At 37.4% G+C, this 21,016-nt stretch overlaps 1 protein-coding gene across 3 annotated transcripts in view; it reads right to left on the bottom strand.

Annotated features, from left to right (window-relative positions):
- Positions 1-207: 207 nt before the first annotated feature.
- PIK3CB (phosphatidylinositol-4,5-bisphosphate 3-kinase catalytic subunit beta) overlaps positions 208-21,016 on the bottom strand; it is a 184,225-nt gene continuing 163,416 nt past the window's right edge. For all 3 annotated transcript variants that reach the window (XM_004003302.6, XM_042236388.2, XM_042236387.2), the window contains 5 exons: positions 11,333-11,500; positions 10,048-10,171; positions 3,128-3,273; positions 2,051-2,183; positions 208-1,698 (listed from right to left, as the gene is read on the bottom strand). In XM_004003302.6, coding sequence (XP_004003351.2) covers positions 1,561-1,698; positions 2,051-2,183; positions 3,128-3,273; positions 10,048-10,171; positions 11,333-11,500 — 709 coding nt within the window. In that variant the 3' untranslated portion in view covers positions 208-1,560. The remainder of the gene's footprint in view (positions 1,699-2,050; positions 2,184-3,127; positions 3,274-10,047; positions 10,172-11,332; positions 11,501-21,016) is intronic.

Genomic DNA, 21,016 nt, shown 5'->3' with positions numbered 1-21,016 from the left:
TGGTGAGGACACCTTCATGTCTCAGGCTCCCAAAGTCCAAGAGGCTTCCCATACTGCGGGAAACAAGGAGAGAAGTCACTGAAGAGATCATGATCCTCAGCTTACTCCTGAGGCTGCTTTGTCTGCTGACTTGACCATTTCTGACGGTTCCAGCACCAAAGTTCAAAGGCCTGTGCTGCCCATAAAGAAGAGGTCCACACATCCCAAGAGCAACCAAAACCAGCTCACCCATTTATTTGACTGAGAACATTAAGGAAGACAACAAAATTAAACAATTTTTAATAAAATTCCTATAGAAAACTCAGTCTCAGGGCAAACATTCAGTTCTCTTTTCCATGTCATTGAGGACTGAGAGCTCCCAATAGTCTTTGGAGAATAAGCAGTAGTTTTGCTGGATGTTGCCAGTACTCAGAAAGAGCCTTCATTTACACATTCAAACCAGTAGTTCCTATTGCACATATTAACATTATCTGCAATCTAGCACCCTAAATATATGGTACCTCAACAAATAAATTAAAGAGTTCCATGTGGCATGAAACATTTCAATTTGAACTAATATTCTTGAAAAATCACATTATTACAAGTTTTAATAAATACAGTAAGAACAGCTGGCATTTTACTAAAACACTGAATTTTAGGTCTGGAGTTTATCCCATAAATAGTTTCCTGTTCATTTTATTTCTGTCTTGGATACATTTGCTCAAGTATTATGCTCTATGAAGTGAACTCTTTCATAGATACCATGTAAAACCTGTATTAATATGTGCCTCATTATAGAAGCAGCTGGAAGAACTGGATCACATATTAACTAAAAAGTAACTTAAGAAAAAGCTCTGCTTTTGTAAAACTTTAAAACACAGGCTGAAGAAAATCAAAATAATATCTTTTTATATAGAACCCCCACTAGAAATTTTATAAATATATATGCAGCATAAATTATATTTGCCTCACCAAGCAGATTTTCAGCAATTCTGGCTGGGATGATGCTATCAATGGTAGATAAATATCAACAAAAGAATTAATGTTTCCACAGGTTTAAAAGATTTCTCTTGAAAAACAATCATAATTTCAAATTATATTATAATTTGTAGTTTACACAATTTAAAAAGGGAGGAAAGAAAGCTTTCTTTTAAGCCTCATTTGGAAAGTAAGAACAGCTACTAGTCCCCAGGTACGGATAAGTTGGCTGAGTGATAACACTTGGTCACAATATGAAAAAGAAGTATTTACATCTTTCCAGAAAAGTACCAAATACTTTAAAAAAAAAAAGACAAAAAATAACCTCTAGTAGCATTCCTTGGCGTGCAAAGTCAGCAGGAAACGATTATCCATAATGTTGAGTTTTCATGATGAATCTTGGAAGCACTCAAAAAGCAGCGGGTGTTGTCAGGGATTATTTAGATTAGGTTACTGTGGGATGCCCCATTCTTAATTTAACTCTTGGGTTCCAGGATTTCATTCCCTTTGTAACATCTCTGGCAGGGTCATGTTCAATTTAGTGCAAGTGCAAAATGAAAACTAAACGAAACCAACAAACACATTAGGAGCAAAGGCTGATTGTTAAGATCTGTAGTCTTTCCGAACTGTGTGGGCCATCCAATTGACTTTAGTAGTCCAGCTTTCCCTGAGTGCCTCATCAAATTTTTGCTTGAATTGCTTGAGTGCTTCTTCTTCACTCTTCCCTAAGGCAAGAGAGTCCTGGCAATGAAAGAGAAAAATGTGATTGTATATATTCTCCGTAGTGAGGTGCAAACCTCAAAGTCTGTAGAAGGCCAGCTCGGCCATATAGTGTACTCCATGTTCTTATTCAAATACCATTTACAGGAGAGAAAATGAACACCAAGGTATGGTGATAATATGATCTCTGCCAAAGGGTTTTTGTATATGAAATGAATTTACAATTACTGCAAGACAACTATTTAGCTTCTTGCTGCCACCACTCAAGGGTAAATGATTTATTCCATTTCCTTTGAACGTCTGGATAAAAGAGGTAGATACAGCTGAGCTCTTTGTTTACAAGGCCCAAATTACAGAGGAAAGAGGTTTATACCTTAAGATACTGTATATCCTTGACTGAAGTGAGCTCAGGAAGCCCTGCAGTCAACATCAGTGCAAACAGCGTGATGAAGAGATTCCCATGCCGGCGTAAAATCAGATATGCATCCTCACAACACTGGCGGAACCTTAGGTTGATGCAAGCAAATCACAGGAGTATGATATCAGAACGAAAACAGCATATTTCATAAATGAAAATGAGACATATAGCGAAACTTTCCATACAAGCCAGAATTTTTACTTCTTTGAAAATTGTCCCAGGACTAAAATTTACATAAAATAAATCAAGCTCTTTAAAACCATATATATCTTTTCCAGAAACAAAACTAAACAGAAATATATAAAACACAATGTCACACTTAATCTACATGTTTTTATTCTGTGAGACATAAAAAATTAATTGTAAAAAAGTGGCAATTATACTCCATAAGGAACTCTAACCACATTTCTAGATTCTAGATTTGTGGGCTGATTCTAGAGACTTAATTTCTTTAATGTCCCCCAAATATATTCTGCAGAAGCCCACACAGATCTGGAAATAATACTAGGAATCATTTGTTAAGCCTATTGTATGAGTTGGTCACATCATATAACATATCTCTCATTATCGAAATACCCCTGAAGCTTAATTATTTTTGTCACCATTGAAAATAAAGAAACAAAGATGAGATGCTAAGTAATGTGTTTGGAAACATCAAACAGCAAAGAATAGATCCGAGATTACAAAGTCTTTCTGTGAACCCTGACTCTCTTACATACTTCACACTGAATGACAGCAAAATGCCAGTCCCTTTCAGCATTTCAATATCAAATGTCTTAACAGTTTCAGAGAATTTTCCAATGCAGGTAAAAGGCAGCATTCTATTGGAATAAAACAGTAATTTATCTCAAATTCCTAGCATTATTTTTCATTCTCTGAATCAGAACATGGATCTCACAGGCAAATTCCCCGAAACCTCCTGTTAGCAGACTATCTCCCCAATTAAATATCTCTCAGCTAAGAAATGCTAGCTTAACTGGTCATATGAGAAAACAGTAGATGTGTTTACTCTGACACGAGGACAATACTCACCGGCCAAATTTTTCTGTGTTTCCTGTTTTTCCTTGTTGAATCACATGAATGAAATCATAAGTAAGAATAAAAGGCACTCGCTCCCTTTTAATGCCAAATTTAGACTTGAAATTTCCAAGAATATGTCCAAAGTCAATGTGGAAGAGCTGGAAAACAAATGGGATTTAATTTCCACCCCCTCTCTTTTTTCTGGTGGGTTCTGAATAAAAAGGCAAGGTCTCGGCAGTCTTAGACCCTGAAGTACTACATCCAAAGTCATGAGACCCCTTCTCACTTTTCATTGACTCTTGGATCATTTGGGAAAAGTGCCTCTGATATTCATAGGTCTTTTATATTTAACAATAACCCTGATATTAAACTGCATATACCCAGTGGGAAAGATGAATCTTTAAAAAGAAAAATATATGCAAATCATAAACATGTCTGATTTTAAAAAGTCAAATAGTTTTATATACAGAGCCAAACCAAAACAGAGTGCATCCCTGCCCCACCAGTTCCCTCACCACCTTAAGTGCTACTTAGAGGTAACTTCCTCCCACACTTTCACATGTCTTCCCTGATATTTGCCTCCATTTTCCTAAACAGTATTAATATGTTTGTACTTATTTTTTACTTCCTAATTTTGGATTACTGTGAAAGGTAAAGATTTAGTTGTCTTGTGATGATGTAATGCCTCAAATGCAGCACAACTATATCACAATTTATGGTTAAATCACTGTTGTTGTTCCATTGCTAAGTCGTGTCTGACTCTTTCCGACCCCATGGACTGTTGCACACCAGGCTCCTCTGTGCCCCATTATCTATCTAGTGTTTATATTGTTAAACCGTGTAAATATATTTCAAAGTTCAGTCATGTGGTAATGGTATATACTATTATTACATTTCCTTTTTATTTTTTACAATTTTATTTATTTATTTTTGGCTGTGCTGGGTCTTTGACGCACAGGCTTTTCTCCAGTTGCAGTGGTGGTCTTCTTTCTCACTGCAGTGGATTCTCTTGTTGCGGAGAACGTGCCCTGGGGCATGCCGGCTTCAGTGGTTATAGCATGTGGGCTCAGTAGTTGCAGCTTCTGAGCTCTAGAGTACTGGCTCAATAGTTGTGGCTCATGGGCTTCACTGCTCCACAGCATGTGTGATCTTCCAGGATCAGGTCAAGCCCATGTCTCCTCCACTGGCAGGCAGATTCTTTACCACTGAGCCACCAGGGAAGCTATACATTTCCTTTTCTGCTCATCTTTTTCCTTGACAAAACTTTTGTTGTTGTTTTCTTAGTGTTTTACGATCCGGTCATTAATTTTTCACAAAATCTTAAAATTCTAAAGATCATTTCAAAACAGTTGTCCACATGGCCAGGTAGTCTGTCAGTTCCTGTCTGTGCTTGGCTGTTCTCCCGGCCTGCCACAGAACCGTCACCCTGTGCTGACCCTTCACTCTTCTCCTATTTGGAGTCCCTGATTCTCAAGTCCCATATCACTGTCTCTTTTGGTATACACCAGATTTTCTCAATATTGGCACCACATCTGGGCCCTGTAATTCTTGGTTGTGAGGTTCTATCATATACACTATAAGATATCTGGCGGCATCTCTAGCCTCTACCCAGAGGTGCCTGAAGAACACCCCCATTTACAGTCAAGACAACCAGAACCATCTTCAGGCACTGACGAATGTTTCCTGAGGCAAAAGCACCCCCTGTTGAGAATTACTAGTTTAGACCTTTGTTCTGACATCTTCCTGAAAACAAGGCACAGAGGTGACACAGCTTTGGAACCATTTTTCTACTTTTATACTGAAAGTCTGGTATAGAATTCTAGGTTAGAAATCATTTTCACTCAAAATTATGAAGGCTAATTTCCACTGTCCTACAGTTTCCAATGTTGCTATTCAGAAGTCAAATCTTTCTGACTCATGAACCCTAGTATGCAGCCTGCTGTGTCTCTGGGAAGGTTTTAAGATCTTCACTTTATGCCTGATGCACTGCAGTATCATGGTGGATGGCCTTAGTAAGGGTCTTTTCATCCACTATAAAGGAACTTTAGTGGCCTTTTGGCTGAATATTCATGAACATCAGCTTTGGGAACCGTCTTTATTTTCTGGGTAAGTTCTTTCCCTTCCTCTTATGAGCTACTTCCTTCTGTAACTTTAGGATAAGATGGTAAACCTCCCTGGACTGACTCCCTGTCATTTCTGAATCTTTAGTCTACATATTAGGCATTTTGTTCCTTTTGGGGACATTAAAGGGCAATATATACCATGGTGCCTCAAAAACAGAATCGGGGCCAAACTGCCAGGATTTAAATCCTGGTAGTCATTCTCTGTTTTATCAATGTTCTCGCCTGTAAATGAGGATACTACTACTTAATCTGTAAAGTTGTCATCATGATGATTGAAGGAGTTAACATATAAAGAATTTAAAGAACTATGCTTTCTACAAGTAAAAGAGTTCAAGAAATCTTAGTTGATCTTTAATCTATATTATTCTAATTTTATTTGTTCTTCTTAACGTCCAAAAATTCCACTTTCTGATTTTTAAAAATAGAATCTTATTACTTCATAGATACAGTGTCTTTTGTTTTTTCACTTTTTAAATCATCCTCTGTTTACTGTAGTTACTCTGTTTTCCCAGAGTTCTTTTCCCCTCATTTTGCTTCTTTTTGGTCTCTATCTCCATCTGTTTCATGGTGGAGGCTTTCTATAAATGTCTAATAATCTTTGGCTGACCATTCATGTTTAAGAATGAGTCACTAAAAAGATAAATGAAAAATCTAAGGATGTGGTAGGATTCTTGATCAGTGGGCTTCCCTGTAGAATGACTGGGGAGAGACCTCAACAGTCAGGATCTGTGAGCTTCACTGGAACAGACCAGATTCTCTTGAGATGAACCACCTTGGGACAGTGGGAATATACACCTGGTTGCTATGTTCCTGGAGCAAAGCAAGCAGAAGTGGCTGGGAGTCATACTGTTTATCATGACAACATAATCACTTCATCTCCATTTTTAATATGACAACTTACTCTTAAGCTTCTGTAGAACCTGTGTGTCCTTGAGTCAGAAGAATTGGTTTCTTTGGAGAACCGTCTAGCCCTTCTTAGAGTCAGGAAGGAGACATGAGTACCTAACTGCTCCATATATACACCACCAGTCAATCCTGTTTTTAGTTTCTTCTCCTCTCCCCTTCTTCAGCAGCACTCACTGCCTCTAATTCCTTAGGGTTACATACCCACCTACAAGTAGCCATTTCCTCAGCTATGCTAAGTCACTGCTATTTCTCCATTTTGCTTTTGCTCATCCCCAAATCTGCTGATGTCTTTCACCCACTGTGGCCTCTTTCCGTATTATCTTTGACATCTTGGATTTACATATTGTTTAATTTATTTTTTATTGAAGGATAATTGTTTTATAAAATTGTGCTGTTTTCTGTCAATCCTCAACATGAATCAGCCATAGGTATACATATATCCCCTCCGTATTGAAACTCCTTCCCCATCTCATCCCTCTAGCTTTATACAGAGCCCTTTCCTGAGCCAAACAGCAAATTCCCATTGGCTATCTATTTTACATATGGTAATGTAGGTTTCCATGTTACTCTTTCCATACATCTCACCCTCTCTTCCCCTCTCCCCATGTTCAGAAGTCTATTCCCTCTGTCCGTTACTGCACCGCTGCCCTGTAAATAAATTCTTCAGTACCATTTTTCTAAATTCTGTATATATGTGTTAGAATACGGTATTTATCTTTCTCTTTCTGACTCACTTCACCCTCCATAATAGGTTCTAGGTTCATCCACCTCATTAGAACTGACTCAAATGCATTCCTTTTTATGGCTGAGTAACGTACCATTGTGTATATAAACCACAACTTTATCCATTCATCTGTCGATGGACATCTCGGCTGTTTCCATGTTCTAGCTATTGTAAGTACTGCTGCAGTGAACAATGGCATACATGTGTCTCTTTCAATTTTGGTTTCCTCAGTGTATATGCCTAGAAGTGGGATTGCTAGGTCATTTGGTGGTTTTATTCCTAGTACTTTTAAGGAATCTCCATACCAACTTCCATAGGAGCTGTATCAATTTACATTCCCACCAACAGTGCAAGAGTGTTCCCTTTTCTCCACAGCCTTTCCAGCATTTATTGTTTGTAGACTTCTGGATGAGGGCCATTCTGACTGGTGTTAGGAGATATCTCATTGTAGTTTTCATTTGCATTTCTCTAATAATGAGCCATGTTGAGCATCTTTTCATGTGTTTGTTAGCCATCTGTATGTCTTATCTGGAGAAATGTCTGTTTAGGTCTTTTCCTCACTTTTTGATGGGGTTGTTTTTCTGGTATTGAGTTTCAACTGCTTGTATATTTCGGAAATAGTCATTTCTATATACAGTTCTTTTGTCTCCTTAGATCTAAGTTTATTCCTAGATATTTCTTTTTGTTGTAATGGTGAATGGGATTGAATCCTTAATTTCTCTTTCAGATTTTTCATTGTTAATATATAGCAATGCAAGTGACTGCTGTGTTTTGATTTCATATCCTCCAATTTTGCTAAATTCACTGATTAGCTCCAGTAATTTTCTTATACTATCTTTAGGGTTCTTTGTACAGTATCATGTCATCTGTAAAAAGTGAGAGCTTTACATCTTCTTTTCCAATCTGGATTCCTTTTCTTTCTATTCTCTGACTGCTGTAGCTAGGACTTCGAGAACTATGTTGAATAATAGTGGTGAAAGTGGACACCCTTGTCTTATTCCTGATCATAGGGGGAATGCTTTCAGTTTTTCACCACTACAAATAACGTTTGCTATAGGTTTATCATATGTGGCCTTTACTATGTTGAGGTAGGTTCCTTCTATGACCATTTTTTGAAGAGCTTTAATAATAAATGGGTGTTGAATTTTGTCAAAGGCTTTTTCTGCATCTACTGAGATGATCATATGGTTTTTATCTTTCAATTTGTTAACATGGTGTATCATATTGATTGATTTGCATACGCTGAAGAATCCTTACATCCCTGCAATAAACCCAACTTGATCACGGTGTATAAGCTTTTTGATGTGTTCCTGAATTCTGTTTTCTAAAAGTTTGTTGAGGATTTTTGCATCTGTGTTCATTAGTGATATTGGTCTGTAGTTTTCTTTTTTTTTTGGCTTTGTCTGCTTTTGGTATCAGGGTGATGGTGTCCTCCTAGAATGAGTTTGAAAGTGTTCCTTCCTGTGCAATATTTTGAAAGAGTTTTAGAAGGACAGGCATTAGCTCTTCTCTAAATGTTCGACTGAATTCTGCTATGAAGCCATCGTGTCCTGGGCTTTTGCGTTTTGGGAGATTTTTGATCACAGCTTCAATTTCAGTGCTTGTAACTGGGTTCTTCATAATTTCTATTTCTTCCTGGTTCAGTCACGGAAAATTGAACTTTTAAGAACCTGTCCATTTCTTCCAGGTTATGTATATTGCCATATGGTTGTTTATAATAGCTTCCTATAATCCTTTGTATTTCTGCATTGTCTGTTGTAACCTCTCCTTTTTCATTTCTAATTTTGTTGATTTGATTCTTCTCTCTTTGTTCATTCATGAGTCTGGCTTAGGGTTTGTCAATATTGTTTATCTTCTCAAAGAACCAGCTTTTAGTTTTATTAATCTTAACTATTATTTCGTTCATTTCTATTTCATTTATTTCTGCTCGGATCTTTATGATTTCTTTCCCTCTACTAATTTGGGGTTTTTTCTTCTTCTTTACCCAGTTGTTTTAGGTGTAAAGTTAGGTTTCTCTCTTCGATGTTTTCCTTCTTTCTTGAGGTAGGATAGTATTGCTATAAACTCCCCTTTTAGAACTGCTTTTGCTGCTTTGAGTTGTGGTTTCCTTGTCATTTGTTTCTAGAAATTTTCTTATTTCCCTTTTGATTTCTTCAGTAACCTGTTGTTAATTTAGAATTAACAACACTAACCTGTTGTTTAATCTCCATGTCTTTGTGTTTCATCCAGTTTTTTTCTTGTAATTGCTATCTAGTCTCATAGCGTTGTAGTTGGAGAAGATGCTTAATACAATTTCAATTTTCTGAAATTTACTGAGGTTTGATTTGTGACCCTATATATTTCTTATTCTACAATATCTCATTAGAAGGGAGTGAAGAAAAAAATGGAGAAAAACTTGTCTTTCAATCTGATTAACGAGTAGTCTAAGGGGATTCTTTTAAGTGTGAACACAAGGTTCATCTCTCAAAGCCAAAACCAGAACTACTCAGATCTCCAAGGAGGTATAAAATTCTGGGTCCCTCTGAGAGTCAGAGTTCACATAGTGGCCCAGAGATTTTTATTCTGGAACTCCTCTAGTGTCAGTGAATTATGGCTAAACTGATAAATATCTCAAATTATTTTATCTGTCTTTGCTTAAAATAAAAGATTTACAAATGAAAGTCACTCTGAAGATTTAGAAATCCTTTATTTCAAAACTAAGAGTTTCTTTATAATAAATAACCTGGTATAGTTCCTAAGCTACCCCAAAATGATATTACTCACACTCCATTTCTCCTTACTCCCACAGATGATTATATTTGATATTCTAAAAGAAAAAAATAAACTGGGATTTGTCTCAACTTTTCCGTTTCTTAATCTTTTCTTTCTTTACACCCTACATAATACTGCTTCTTCTATTCGCAGGTACATGTGTCCCCCAAATACAATTTCTTATACTGAAGGAATAGGTCACTTATAAATAACCTCAATAATTTTAAGCATTTAAATAAATGTTTATCACCTGACATTAAGCAAGCAAACCAATAAATGAAGCAGATGGTATATGAAACAAGGGGTGGGAAGTAAAAGAAAAGCCAAAGACATGACTCAGAGAATCATGAATCTGAGTTTCATTAAGAGATTGTGCTGCATATAACAGCATCACTGAGGTCCTTGGCAGACTCTGGCAAGCTGCTTACCTGGCCAGTTTTTTTGACCATGATGTTATCACTATGTCTGTCACCAATCCCAAGGACATAAGAAGCTACACAGTAGCCGGCACAGGATAGGGTAAACTCCTCAATGGCTCGGTCCAGGTCATCCCTGAATGAGAGGAAAAAACAGAAGAAAAGATTTTAGTCTCCAAATATCGGATGGAGCCAATCCACATTTCTGTTTCCTTTCAGAGGAGCAGGGCAGGGAGGAGTCAGCAGGCTGGCTCAGATACCAGATAACTAGAAATCAGCTATTCAAACTGCTGTGTCCTGGGGCTCATGTTTCAGTGGGGATGGGGGGCAGTTTCATATGAATAGTAATGAGAGGAGACCACCAGCTTTGCTGGGTGATACTGGGCTTTGGAACCATTTGTAGTTTTGAACAAAGACTAAAATCCATCTTTAAGAGTTAAGTATTCAGGTTCCAATCATTTAAGTCACTGATTTAAATCAGAAGCAACTAATATAGACCCCTTAGGGACAAGGCCCTAAATCAGAATCTGAAAACTGATTCTCATATACAAGGTTTTGGATTTTGCCAATGATAAACATTTAAGTCTGACTTCAAAGTCTTAAGCCAGTAATACTTTTAGTGTTTTATTCTCATTGAAAATTCTTTAATTTCCTATGTATTAGGGCTTGTCCAACACAATAACAGAATTCCTGGGCTTCCCTGGTGGCTCGGGCGGTAAAAGCATCTGCCTGCAATGCGGGAAACCTGCGTTTGATCCCTGGGCTGGGAAGATCCCCTGGAATAGGGAATGCCAACTCACTCCAGTATTCTTGCCTGGAGAATCTCATGAACAGAGGACCCTGGCAGTTCTCTGGGGTTACAAAGAGTTGGATATGACTGAACGAATAAGCACACACAGCACAACACAATTCCTAGCACTGTATTGTTTAGACTGGAGAGACCACTTGACAAACTCATTTACTGCTACTGTGAAAATCTATGAAAATTTACTTAGGTTCATACATTCCCATAATTACAGAAGTTCATGCACTTAAAAAGTTACGTTACTTGTTAAATACTTAAACTCTTAGTTTTGTTAAACAACTGCTAGGCTCTGAAATTTGATCTAGATGAAGTAGAATTCAATGCCAATCTGCTGTTAGACTCTAGAAAGGCCTGTTTATCATCTTGATCTAACCAGGAATAAAGCAATAGATAATATTAATATTTCCTCTAGGACACTGGTGAGTCTACCTGAGAGAATAGTTATTTGTTTGTCAGTTTGTTCAGAAGAATGATAAAGAAAAATACACGAACCCAGAATTGTATTCTTTAAGCCAGTTCAGAAGGGCATCTTTGTTGAAGGCTGCTGCTGCAGCAACATTGCTACTGTTCAGCTGAATGTCAGCAATTGTTTCAGAGGTGCTCACAACTTCAATGAGGCCAGAACGGTCTCCTGTTGCTAAGCAGCCATAAGGTAGCATCCTGAAAAGAAGAAAAGGGATATAGAGAGTCAAAGGTCTATGCATCCATAAATTGAGAGATTGAGAGTTATTTTTTTCTTTGAATTTTAAAAAAAGTTTTATTACTATTGATACCCTTGTCACTACTGTATCAGTCATATAAAAAATATTAGTTCCACTTTCAGTTAGAGTATAAATATCTTGGCCAACAAATACAGTACTTTATAGAACTCCAAAGTGCCAGCTAAATGTATCATTTATAACCTGATTATTCTGGTGCAATATTCTACTCATTTATGCAGGTAGAGAGAAGCATATCAGAGAAAAGAAAAGTCTTTCATCTTTACCCTAAATTTTGGAGAAGAGAATCACCCTTTACAGAGCGTCTAGGTGCCACACTACAGGCTAAGCACTTTACACATTACCTTGGTTAACAGCAACCCATCCTTCCACTGTTCAAGCCACAAACGTAACATAATCTATGATTCTTCCTTCTATTCCCAATATTTACCTATCTTGAAAATGCATACAGTCTAAGAAGTTCTTTGTCTCCACCCTTCCTTAACCTACCACCCTAGTTCAGGTCACCACCACCCCTAATCAATTACTCACATTTCCTAACTAGTCTCCATGCTTCCACAGTATAGTCTGTTCTAAACCCAACAGCAATATGTGCTGTATGCTCAGTCATGTCCAGCTCTTTGCAACCCCATGGACTGTAGCCCACCAGTCTCCTCTGTCAAGGCAAGAATACTGGAATGGGTTGCTATTTCCTCCCACAGGGGATCTTCCTGACCCAGGGATTGAACCCATGTCTCTTGCATCTCCCTGCATTGGCAGGAGAAATTCTTTACCACTGAGCCTCCATTTAAAATATATCCATAGGACTTCTCTGGCACTCCAGTGGTTAAGACTCCATGCTACCAATGCAGGGGGTGTTGGTTTGATCCCTGGTCAGGGAACCAAGGTCCCACATGCTACACTTTGTGGCCAAAAGATTTTAAACAACAAACAGCCATTCATGTCATTCCCCTGATGCAATTTTCAGCAATCACTACCCACCTGAGTGTAAGCCAATGTGCTTGTTGGAACTCCCAAGACCCTCAGTCTAGTCCTGCTTCCCCTCTCTTAGTATCTTTCCCTTGCTCACTTGTTTTTACTACACGGACTCCCTTGCTACTCCTCATACATATCAGGTACAACACTCTTTCATTCCTTTATCTGTGTTATTTTCTCTGCTTGGAACATTCTTCCCCAAGACATCTACACGGCTTATTCCCTTACCACTTTGAAATCTTTCCTGAAATGGCACCGTCTCAGTAAAGAATTCCCAAATCATCTTATATGACAAAAAGCTACCTGCTGTCTCTTCCCTACTTTATTTTCCTCGATAGCCCTCAACACTCCAAAATCCTGTACATTTGTTTATGTGTTTGTTTATTGTCTATCTCTACCATTAGGATGTAAATTTCTCAGAGAGGGATAATTTATGCACTGTGTATATTCAGCACCTGAGAGTGTGTACAAAGCAGTCACTCAGTAAGTATTTCTGAATGAATTAAACAAAGTTAACAACAAAATTCCTATAACTAAGGTGAGTTCCTTACTTATCAGTTTTACAAGCAAAATGTAAACTTAATTTGCAAAAAAGTCATCCATTTAAGTAGAAGATCCAAGACTTAAAACTAGGTCTAGGTGGCTCTAAAGCTATCTTTTTAACCTGATACAGTCTACAGAGTCACTGACTTAGAGATCTCTCAGGCTGCTTCCTGTAGAAAATAATTTTGGCTAAATTGATATGTAGCATTTTGCTTAAATTTGCATTTATATGATCCCTAATAAAAATAAACATTTTCTCAGGTCTCTTTTAGACATTTCAAGTAGAGTTTCTTTTGTGAATTAGTTAATCAGATATTTGGTCTATTTATTACAGTTTTAAACATTTTTCTTAGAGATTTATGTGAATTCTTTATATATTAGTATTATCCTCTCATTTTGGTTGTCAACATTTTCTTTGGTTTTCTAAAAACTGTATTATCACTAGGACAAATAAAAAATGGAATAAGATACCTTGTAAATTTCAAATATAAGGCTGGTGTCTACAGAAAATGCAAAGTATATAGAATTCACTGATTCAATACATACAAGCGCACCTATATGTCAATCATTGTATTAGCTGCTGGTGATACAAAAAAGTGAGCAAAAAAAGAGAGTCCCTTTTCTCACTGATCAGATAAACCAGAAATGTGTAATGCGCATGTGACTGTTGGATGAATGAGAAGTGCCACAAGAACATGTCAAGGGCTAAGAAAGAGCTCTGTGAGGAGGAAGGACACGAGGGACAGAGGCAAGTACAAGGTAGAGAATAAATGCCAGATGAGGAGAGGAAGTGGTCAGTGTTGGAAAGACCAGGTGGAGCTTTATCTGTCATGTAAGAACTTTACCAAAGAGAAACAAATATGTGTGTGTGTTGGGGGAATGAATCAGTGTGTTAGTGTGAGTAATAATCAGATAAAAGAGAGTTTCATTTAAAAGTTTTTGAATTTCTTTCTAACCAGCAATTCAATTTTATGGCTCTTTAAGCTATTTCCTAGTTCTAACAAAATATGGTTGGGAGCAAAACTGTGGAACTACATGCTGACAGCCTGATGATATACAAATAGCCTGCCTTTACATCTGCATTATTGATTGAGTTCTCTTTTTTAAAATTTACCCTTCACTAGAAAAGGCAGCTATGGAGCATGACAGTTTTTACCAATCCCCCCATCCTTATCATGACACAGCACATGTGAGGTAAACACGGTCCGGTAAAGTGCACTTTGGCTCACTTTCCAACATCTCTTCCTACCCTACTTGTAGCCAAACTGGGCAAAAGTCCAACAACTTCCTCTTCAAAAGCAGACACTGATGAAAGCATTTAGTGTCTTGAGGATAAAATGCTCACAATGGGTAGGAAAAAACATCCTTGTCATAAAGACAGTTTGACAGAAGTCAAGCTGGGGACAAACTCTTGGAGCCCTGACCACCTTACAGGGGCCCCCTTTGCACTCAACTTCTCATTAAGGCCATGACAACACTTAGGAAAGTTTATCTTCCTTTCTCAGACTCTCTGACTCAAGGTGCAATTTGTTATCTTTCCATAAAGCAAGAATTGTAAAACGAGATAAACTCTAAAGCAGCAGGGATGGCAGCCCCATCACCCTACTCTGAATGGGTATGTAGAAAGTTTTCTCTGGCCTTGACTCTGACACACTGACCCAAGTCTCGGTGGTACTTTAGCCCACTGCCTCAATTGGCTTGCATTGCTTCCATCTTCTTCCTTCATCCTTCTAACTACCGATACCAGTGTCATTAGATCTGCTGTGTAGCTCTCTTAAAGGGAAGTAAACCCCCATTAGTACGACACAGATATAAAGTCACAATGAAGACAACTCTCCAAAATTCAGTACCTATTTGATGACCAGTGGTCAGAGTTCTAATACTGATGGCTTATTAAAGTTCTAATTCGGCAGGGAAGCTATCAAGAGTATTTTGAGACATCAGAGAAAAATGAAAAATATGTACTTTAATTCATGCTAATGTAGCACTTTTGCAGGAGCTAAAATATTCTGATCAAAATAGTAATGTGTAGAAGGTATCTGAAGATTTGACATTGAACCTAAATGTAACTTTGCTAGAGGCTCAGTGGTAAAGAATCTGCCTGCCAATGCAGGAAACATGGGTTCTATCCCTCACTGGGAATGATCCCACATACCACAGAGGAACTAAGCCCATGGGCCACAACTATTAAGCCCTTGCTCTAGAGCCTGCGAGCTGAAACTACTGAACCCATGTGCTGTAACTACTGAAGTCCATGCACCCTAGAGACCATGCTTCACAACAAGAGAAGCCACTGGAATGAGAAGCCCTTTCTGCCACAGCGAGAGAGTAGCCACCTTCTATCGCAACTAAAGAAAAGCCGGAAGAAAAATAGAAAAGAAAAGCTAGCACAGCATGAAGACCCAGCAGAGCCAAAATTAATTAATAAATAAAATTATTTTTAAAAAATAGTGTGTGCTACATGAACTAGTTTAACCTGAACAGCTGGCCAAAAGAAAAAAATACAACACCAACACTGGGGCATGTATATTTATAGAAACTAAAAAAAAAAAAAAGTTTGGTGGAAAAAACAGCTATTGGTTTGAAAATGAACTCAAAAGAATTAAAATCCTGCATATTTTTAAAAACATGGGGTCAGAGTACAAAAAGTCAGCAAAGATCTCACTGAACAGACAAGTTCCTTTTTCTTGTCAGACACACATTGTTTCCCCTGAGACAGATACCAGGTTTATTTCTAGCACTCCCACATGTGGCTGCCTCCCTTTGCCTGAGGTCACAATGAACTTCATTTGATGCTAACTGCTTTACAGCTAAATAGAATGGCCAAAACAAAAAAACTAGGAGAAAAGAACTTAGTTTGGATTTCAATTAGTCTGATTAAACTAAGGATAGTCTTTAGGTCAGTCTTTTGTAATTAAAAAGACTCATCAGATGGCTAGAAGCTGCTCAACTTTAGTATAGTAGCCCATTGTGGAGCTTTATGTGCTGACCAAGGAAACAAGTGACAAGTTACCAGCCAAAGCTTGAAAAGTTTTCCCCATTTTTTATGGACAAATCAAGTAAAATCAGTTTCATTGGGGTTTACTTTATAAGAACAATTAATAAACTTTTACTGAACTGAACCAGATAGTAAATATTTTAAGTACTGTAGGTAATTAAATCATTTTGTACCTACAGCATAAATGCGGCCATAAAAAAAAGAAGGAAAAACAAAAAAGGTAGGTCGGACCCCTCTGAGTTTGTGTTCCTCAGGAATAATTTCTTACATTCACCCATTCCCCTCTTATCTACATAATATTTCTTATGACTAAGTTATTGACCAAAAGTTTGCTACCTATTCAAAACTACCTGTTCTATTTTGACACATATGTATTAGAAATTTCTGCTAATTGAAAAGCAAGAATCTTTTAAAATGACAGTAGCCAAAGGTCCTTTTTAGATGTACTATAATCTTACTTCTGTATTCCAATCACACCTACAAGTCCTATTTATGGAAGAAAACCTATGGGAAATTGTTCAATCTACCTCAACAGTATTGGAAAAGTTTACAATGGAAAAATTCAAAGACCAGAGAACTCTTAAAAACAAACAAAACAATGGACAATTACATACTTGGGCCACCAGAATACTTTTATATATAAAGAGTTACTAGGTAAGTCTTACCATAATTTTTTCTAACTGCCAAATAATAAAACAACTGAAATCAAATTTAGCGTCTGACAGACCGCAATTTGGATCTAGCTCCACCACTTACTATTTCTATAATTTTTGACAAACTGTTTAAAATCCCTTAAACTTTAATTTTCTCATCTGCTGAAAAGGAATTTTCTCATTTTCTTGTAAATTACATGACATTACATATGTGAATAAACTAATACAATACATTGTTCAATAAATAAATATTTTAGGTTTTAATACATTAAACTTAAAAAGAAAAAATAAATACTCCTAATCTTGCAGGGATAAAGTCAAGCACAAGTGTAACTGTTGCTAGCAACCTTGTGGACAAAGTTGCTGTAGATACTAAAACACATAAAAATAATAAAGTAAAAAAGCTTTTAAAAGTTACAATTAATAAGAAAGAAAAGGAGACTTCTATATTCCAGATACATAGATTATTTACAGTAGTGGCTCAGGAAGTTACTGACTTGGCTGACATTTTAATGTGCATGAGAAAAGAGACATGGCATTGAGCCCCCGAGAGGCAGGATTTGGACTTGAAATCCTACACAAAGCTGGGGCTGGAAAAAGGCTATCAAATGTATGAAGAGAACTAGAAAACGTCTGTCTGCTCATTTATAACAGGATATACCATAAGAGTTTGCCTTAGATCTAACCCGGGCCTGGGGTGGGCAATAAAAAAGGAGAGATTCACGAAACTGCAAAAAACTCAAGCCTTCCCATATCCTTATGAGACTCAAATATAGTCTGAAATATGAGAGCCTGAAGGCAGAGTTAACATAAAAACTGGTTGCTCATGCATGAAGATCTTGGGCAAAAGCACAAACGAAACCAAAACTCATTTTGGGAGGAACTTTCACACCCCAGGTGGCAAAGGACCATCACAGAAAACACTATATTCACCAATAATGAATTCAAAACTAAATATTAGCAACTACACAAGGAAATGAAAAAGATTAAGCATGTAAATGAAAAGGTGATACCCTAAGAGAGAAAAGTGTGAAAGAGATGCTAAGATGATAAAAGACATAAAAAAGGAATAGAAAGTCTAAAAAGAGAAAAGTACAGTATTAACGGGAAAAGAGGTATACAAAAATCAAATCAAATACAACAGCTAAAAAAACAATTACCAAAACAAACACACTACACTGATACACAAGAAATTAGACAAGACTGAACAGATAATTAATGAACTGGAAGATAGAATAAAAGAAACTACAAAAAAGATAAAAAGGAGAGAAACAGCAAAGATATTAAGAAATGTAGGAAAAAACAGGAAAAATCAAAATACACCTACTAAACTTTCAAGAGAAAATGAAGGAAACTGCAATGCTGAAAAATGTGGATGCATTCTGCAGAAACTAAAAGATGTGATTTTCTATTAAAAAAAAGATACAAAGAAAACAGGCAAGTAAAAATAAATCAAAAGAAATCCAAACAGACAAATTATAGAAAAACTATAGAAACAAGGACAAAGAAAACTTTTTTTCCTGCAATGGGCATTAAAAAAAAAAAAAAAAAAAAAGACAGCTTGTTTAGATTGACAGAAGACTTTAGAAAATGACAACAGAGGTCAGGATACTATGGAATAACATCTTCTAGATTTCTAGGGAAAGTAGCTATCAATCTGTATTTTCAAATTCTATAACCAGGTAATATAAGCAAAAGGAGTACATCAAGGCTGTATATTGCAGAGTACATCACGAGAAATGCTGGATTGGAAGAAACACAAGCTGGAATCAAGGCTGCCGGGAGAAATATCAATAACCTCAGATATGCAGGTGACACCACCCTTACGGCAGAAAGTGAAGAGGAACTAAAAAGCCTCTTGATGAAAGTGAAAGAGGAGAGTGAAAAAGTTGGCTTAAAGCTCAACATTCAGAAAACAAAGATCATGGCATCTGGTTCCATCACTTCATGGGAAATAGATGGGAAACAGTGGAAACAGTGTCAGACTTCATTTTCTGGGCTCCAAAATCACTGCAGATAGGGATTGCAGCCATGAAATTAAAAGACACTTACTCCCTGGAAGAAAAGCTATGACCAACCTAGATAGTATATTCAAAAGCTGAGACATTACTTTGCCGACTAAGGTCCGTCTAGTCAAGGCTATGGTTTTTCCAGTAGTCATGTATGGATGTGAGAGTTGGACTGTGAAGAAGGCTGAGCACCGAAGAATTGATGCTTTTGAACTGTGGTGTTGGAGAAGACTCTTGAGAGTTCCTTGGACTGCAAGGAGATCCAACCAGTCCATTCTGAAGGAGATCAGCCCTGGGATTTCTTTGGAAGGAATGATGCTAAAGCTGAAACTCCAGTACTTTGGCCACTTCATGCGAGGAGTTGACTCATTGGAAAAGACTCTGATGCTGGGAGGGATTAGGGGCAGGAGGAGAAGGGGACGACCCAGGATGAGATTGCTGAATGGCATCACTGACTCGATGGACATGAGTCTGAGTGAACTCCAGGAGTTGGTAATGGGCAGGGAGGCCTGGCGAGCTGTGATTCATGGGGCCGCAAAGAGTCAGACACGACTGAGCGACTGAACTGAACTGAACTGAACTGAACTGATAAGCAAAACCAGGAAGTTAAGGACCTTTGAAAATCCCCTAATCTATAAGAACAACACTGGCAAAATATTTTAACAATCAACTATTTCAGTAATACGTAAATATAAAAATGGTTTGCACTGATCTGGGGAGTATTTTTTGGCTGAATCTCAGTTGTGTTTTACTGTTACTTATCCCATCTACTTTCTAGTTCTTCAGTAGACATTGCAACAAATGTCTCATAATCACTGTGGTTACAGCAATCTGGAGCCTCTAGAGGGGACAAAAAAGAGGTTGGAGCACCTTCAAAGCCTCAGTTCTACCTAACTGTCATTCTTTGAACTCCTTCGCAATTTCTAAGAAGATCGCACTAACAATTCTGTGTTTCTTTGACCTGACTGAGACCTTGCCTACTGTGAACTGCCTTTTAGCTAAGGGTGTTTCTCAAAAATAACCAGGAATAAGGTGTTCAACACTGAGGCTGTCTTAAGGGTAAATAATAGTTGGGTCAAACAATAAAGAAAAACTTTAACAAAAGACTTAAAGGAAAAACTGTGGAATGAGATGTTCATAAAGGATATGAAAGACTACAACACATCCAAAGGAATCTAGAAGCTGCATGGTTGTATGCCTTTCTGGGGTTGTGCAAAGGGAGATAAAAGAATTGAGAAGGCCCTAGCACTCACTTCTTACTAACTGAGGCTTGCACAAATTAGGGGTCACAGCTCTAAATTACCTGGCTGCCTCAAGATATGTCCCAACATGCACAAGAAACCTCAGTAAAGATTGGAAGACTTAAGAATTCCAGGCATTTAAGGAAATCTGTGGTTAACCATTAGCTGACCAATAAACTAACCAAGCAGAGAAATCAGTGACCATGCATGACAAAGAACACAAACTTTACAAAATTAGTTGAGAAGTCATGAAATAAACAGCAATAACAAAAAAGTCCTAAACAAGGGAAAGAACCTGATTTTCAAGGTTCACAAGATTAAAACCCTATATTAAGTATGTTCAAAGAAATAAAAGGAGCCATATCTAAAGAACAAAGAGAAGTATAAGAATGATGAATCAGATTTTATTAGTGGTCCAGTGGTTAAGAATCCACCTGCCAATGGAAAGGACATGGGTTCAATCCCTGGTCTGGGAAGATTCCACATGCCGCTGGCCAACTAAGCCCATGTACCTTGGCTTTAGGGCCCTACTGAAGGCCGTGTACCCTGGAGCCCATGCTCCACAGCGAGAAATCACTACAATAAGAAGCCCATGCATCACAACTGGAGAGTGGCTCACACTCGCCACAACTGGAGAAAGCCCACATGCAGCAATTGAGACAGCACAGCCAAAAATAAATTTTAAAAGTTAGAGGGAAAAAATGATGAATCACCAGAGACTATATTTAAATAAACAGAAATTATTTAAATGAACCAAATACCATGACATTTTTCAAAGAACCTGAATAATCCTAAATCTTATCACATACCTAGATTTCAGAATGCGCTACAATAATCAAAACATCATGTAACCAGCACAAAAAAAGACACATAAATCAATGGTACAGAACAGAGTCCAAAAGTATACTCATTCAATGGATCAATGAGTCTATGACAAGGGAAGCAAAACTATACAACTGAGAAAGGACAGTCCCATCAATAAGCATCACTGGGAAAACTAGATGGCTACAAATAAAGAATGTAAACAATATCTTCTAA

Source organism: Ovis aries, chromosome 1, assembly GCF_016772045.2.
Source record: "Ovis aries strain OAR_USU_Benz2616 breed Rambouillet chromosome 1, ARS-UI_Ramb_v3.0, whole genome shotgun sequence".
NCBI classification, from domain to species: Eukaryota; Metazoa; Chordata; class Mammalia; order Artiodactyla; family Bovidae; genus Ovis; species Ovis aries.
This window is presented reverse-complemented; position numbering and strand designations above follow the sequence as displayed.